The 3,404-nt window shown below is 40.5% G+C and overlaps 1 protein-coding gene across 1 annotated transcript; it reads right to left on the bottom strand.

Moving 5' to 3' along the window:
- Positions 1 to 393: 393 nt before the first annotated feature.
- Positions 394 to 2,998, bottom strand: LOC148724721 (uncharacterized). The gene has a single exon (XM_088729643.1). It carries the CDS (start codon positions 2,996 to 2,998, stop codon positions 2,303 to 2,305), a length of 696 nt encoding a protein of 231 aa, XP_088585769.1. The 3' UTR covers positions 394 to 2,302.
- Positions 2,999 to 3,404: the final 406 nt, after the last annotated feature.

Raw genomic sequence — 3,404 nt, forward strand, 5'->3', positions numbered from 1 at the left:
ACACCTTCACATAAATGTATTATATAAAAGTAACTATATAAATTGACCGATAAATAATATTAAGAATTACAAAGAGTGCAGTTACCGCAATTAATTGAGGAAATTCGTTTAGCAAGGGCTACTTTCTTGATGAATGAAATGAATGAATGAAAAACTTTATTTAAGTGTCTATGTTTTTAGCTATAAGCTAATGGGGGACCCTAAAAAATTTAAAAGTCACATACATTTACATATGTAAATGAGTTATTTACAGTAGATAATTAAAAAGATTATAAAGTTATTTAGTTAAGTTTTAAATTTCAACGAGAGTTGAAAGGTCGACTTTTCTTATGTTCTTCTTGAACGAAGTTAGAGTTTCTATCGTTCTTAGGTGTCTTGGTAACTTCGACCAGATGAGAGGTCCCATATATTTAATAGAATTCCTACCAAATCTTACAGTTTCGAATCTTGGCAGTTCAAAGTCACTGTTCCGTAAATTATATTGAGTGTTCTTTATATTAAATAAGTCAGAAATATTCTCAGGTACGAAACTGTGCTTAACTTTAAACATCAAAGTGGCACTGTCTCGTAGGCGCCGATTGTTCAACGTCGGTAGTTTGGCGCGACTTAGCAGTTCTTGATAGGACGCTGATCTAGTTTTGTACACCGCCCTAAGTGCTCGCTCCTGAATCCACTCAAGCTTTCTCCGATGCATTACAAAAGTGCCATACTAAATGACAGTAGGTTAGATGGGGCAGAATTGAAGACCTGTAAAGTGATAGCTTAGCATTACAGGGTATCAAATTGCGTAGCCGCACTAGGACCCCTACTTTTTGACTGGCCTTAGCGCATAGATCACTGATATGACTAGTAAAACTCAATTTTTCATCTATTTGAACTCCTAAAAGCCGTATTTCCCCCATTCTGTTAATAGTATGACCATCAACTGAAAAATTTTGATTATCGTTGTCTTTGTCAACATTTCTCGGGTTGATCGTTAATAGCTGGAACTTTTCTGGGTTGGTTGAGAGATAGTTGTTCTTGTACCAGGATAGAGCTTTCTCTCCATGTATCTTAATACTTTGCGCGACAACGTCATGCTTCTTCCCCGTGACATACATCTTGTGGTCGTCGGCATACATGCTCAAATTAGCATTATTTGTATGAAATGACATATCATTTTGGAACAAATTCCACAGAAGGGGGCCAAAGGACGAGCCTTGCGGGCAGCCAAGCACCATCCTTTTCCAGTCACTCGTCACTCCTTTTATTTTCACTCTATTGAGCCTATTGTCAAAGTATGATCTAAGAAGGTTGAGGGAACTTTGTCCAATGCCATAGGCCTCGAGTTTCTTTACGATTAGAGAATGGCTAAGAGAGTCAAAGGCTTTACTCAAGTCAGTAGACAGTATGCACACCAGCCCCTTTCTGTCAACAGCTAATTTCCAGTCTTCCACGAGTCTAAGTAGAGTGGTCTGACAGCTATGATGTCTTCCGTGATAAGCTGTCATTCTCTGATAGAGAGTTGGATCATAGTGCCCGGTGATTTGCTTACTGAGCATATGCTCAAATGTCTTATTTACGGTGACAAGGGACGTGATGGGACGATAGTTCTTCGCCAGTTGTCTGTCACCTTTTTTAAACAGTGGCGTCCACTCTCCCATTTTCCACGCACAAGGCCATCGCCCCAGCTTGATACAGCTGTTGTAGAGTCATTAGCGATGGGGCAATTCCACAGGCCACGTTCTTAAGGAGTTTAGGCGGTGCTCCGGGGTCCCACTCACAGGACTTATTGGGGTTGATATTTTCAAGCGCCTTTTGCACTTGATCCATGCTGACGCGATTGTTCCTTGGTATGCTTCTCTTAGAGCTTTAACGCTGTCATGGTTGTTATGGTTCTCTTCTGTGATGCAAATAGCACTGTCTCCTACAATGCTAACAGCAGCTATGGTGAAATAGTTCACTAATTGCTCAGCTACCTCGCATTGATCTTTTACAATGATGCCCTCTTCTGTTTTTAAACTGATTAAGGTGGACTCCTTAGTTTTGCTATTAATAAATGGCCTAAAGGCGTTGTAAAACTCCCTTGGCTTGGATTTCAGCTCCTCTGACTTGGCGAACCAGTATTCCATGATAGCCTTCCTCCGTTCGCGTGTGGCAATATTCCTGTACTTTCTTTTAAGTTCCATGTTCTCTGGCGTTCGGTTCTTCGCAAACAGTATGGCGTGTTTCCTCTTGTTCCTTATCGCCTTTTTCCAAGCTGGGGTCATGTAGGGTACGTCCTTTTCAAGCACACGTTTTCTTTTGATAGGGGCGTGCGCGTTCAGTGTGCACTCAAAGAGGGCGGTCCAATACTCGTACTTATCATCACATCAGTGAATATTTCACCCACATGCCACGGTGCCTCTAGAAGTTCGTGGTTGAGCTGTTGAAAATCAGTGTTTCTCGTCTGCCTGTGGGTAGTTACCTTCGTTCTGTGCTTATAAACTTTCTCTTTCATTTCTCCGTATACCATACAGTGATCACTTAGTCCTGGATCGCACGTTCCACTTTTTACAAAAAGTTCTGGGGTATTTGTGAGCAGAACATCGAGAAGCGTTTGTGAGTGAACTGATATTCTTGTTGGTTTTGTTATCAAGCACTCCAAGTTGTTAATTTCTTGAAGATCAGTTAGAATCTTTCCCTCAGCACTGTCAGGTCGTAACCTGTCCATGTTTAAATCACCAACAATGACGATTGTTTGTTTTAGAAAACATAGAAACTGACAGATGTCGTTGATTTCTTCCTCTACTTTTTGAAGGTATTTGTCCTCGGATGGTATTTTTCTGCCTTTCCTAGACGGTCTAGGCGGCCTATAGATAGCAAGTAATGCTATATCAGTTCTCCCTATCCTGGATTCGACAGCGACAGTTTCAAGCGTTTTGTATGCTCTCGGTAGTGTTAATTTCTTTGATGGAATTACAGAGGAGAAATAAACAATGAGTCCTCCGCCACCTTTTACTCTGTCTTTCCGATACATGTGGTATCCGTTTAGGGTAAATTAGCTATTACGATACGAACTATCGATCTTAGTCTCGGATATAACCAGGATGTGAGCTTTTAAAACATCATTCAGCTCTTTGAGCTCTTCAAATTTATTCTGGATGCTGTTTATGTTTAAATGCAAAATGAATGCACCGCTGGGATATCTTTTCTTTGTTCCAGGATTGTAGCGTCGTCATTTGCATATCCACCATTAGTGTGATTTTCATCTATTGATGTATTAAAAGATGATTCCTTCCCAATTTCGCGATCAAAATCTGGCTCCGTATTAAAAGAACAATCCCCATTACTAAATGGTAAGGAGCATAGCGAACATTTCCAGTCCATGACCTGCTTATCTGAGTAGCTTTTAAACATCGCTTTTGTCAAGTTCAGGCATTTAG

Source organism: Stylophora pistillata, chromosome 8 (genome assembly GCF_964205215.1).
Source record: "Stylophora pistillata chromosome 8, jaStyPist1.2, whole genome shotgun sequence".
NCBI classification, from domain to species: Eukaryota; Metazoa; Cnidaria; class Anthozoa; order Scleractinia; family Pocilloporidae; genus Stylophora; species Stylophora pistillata.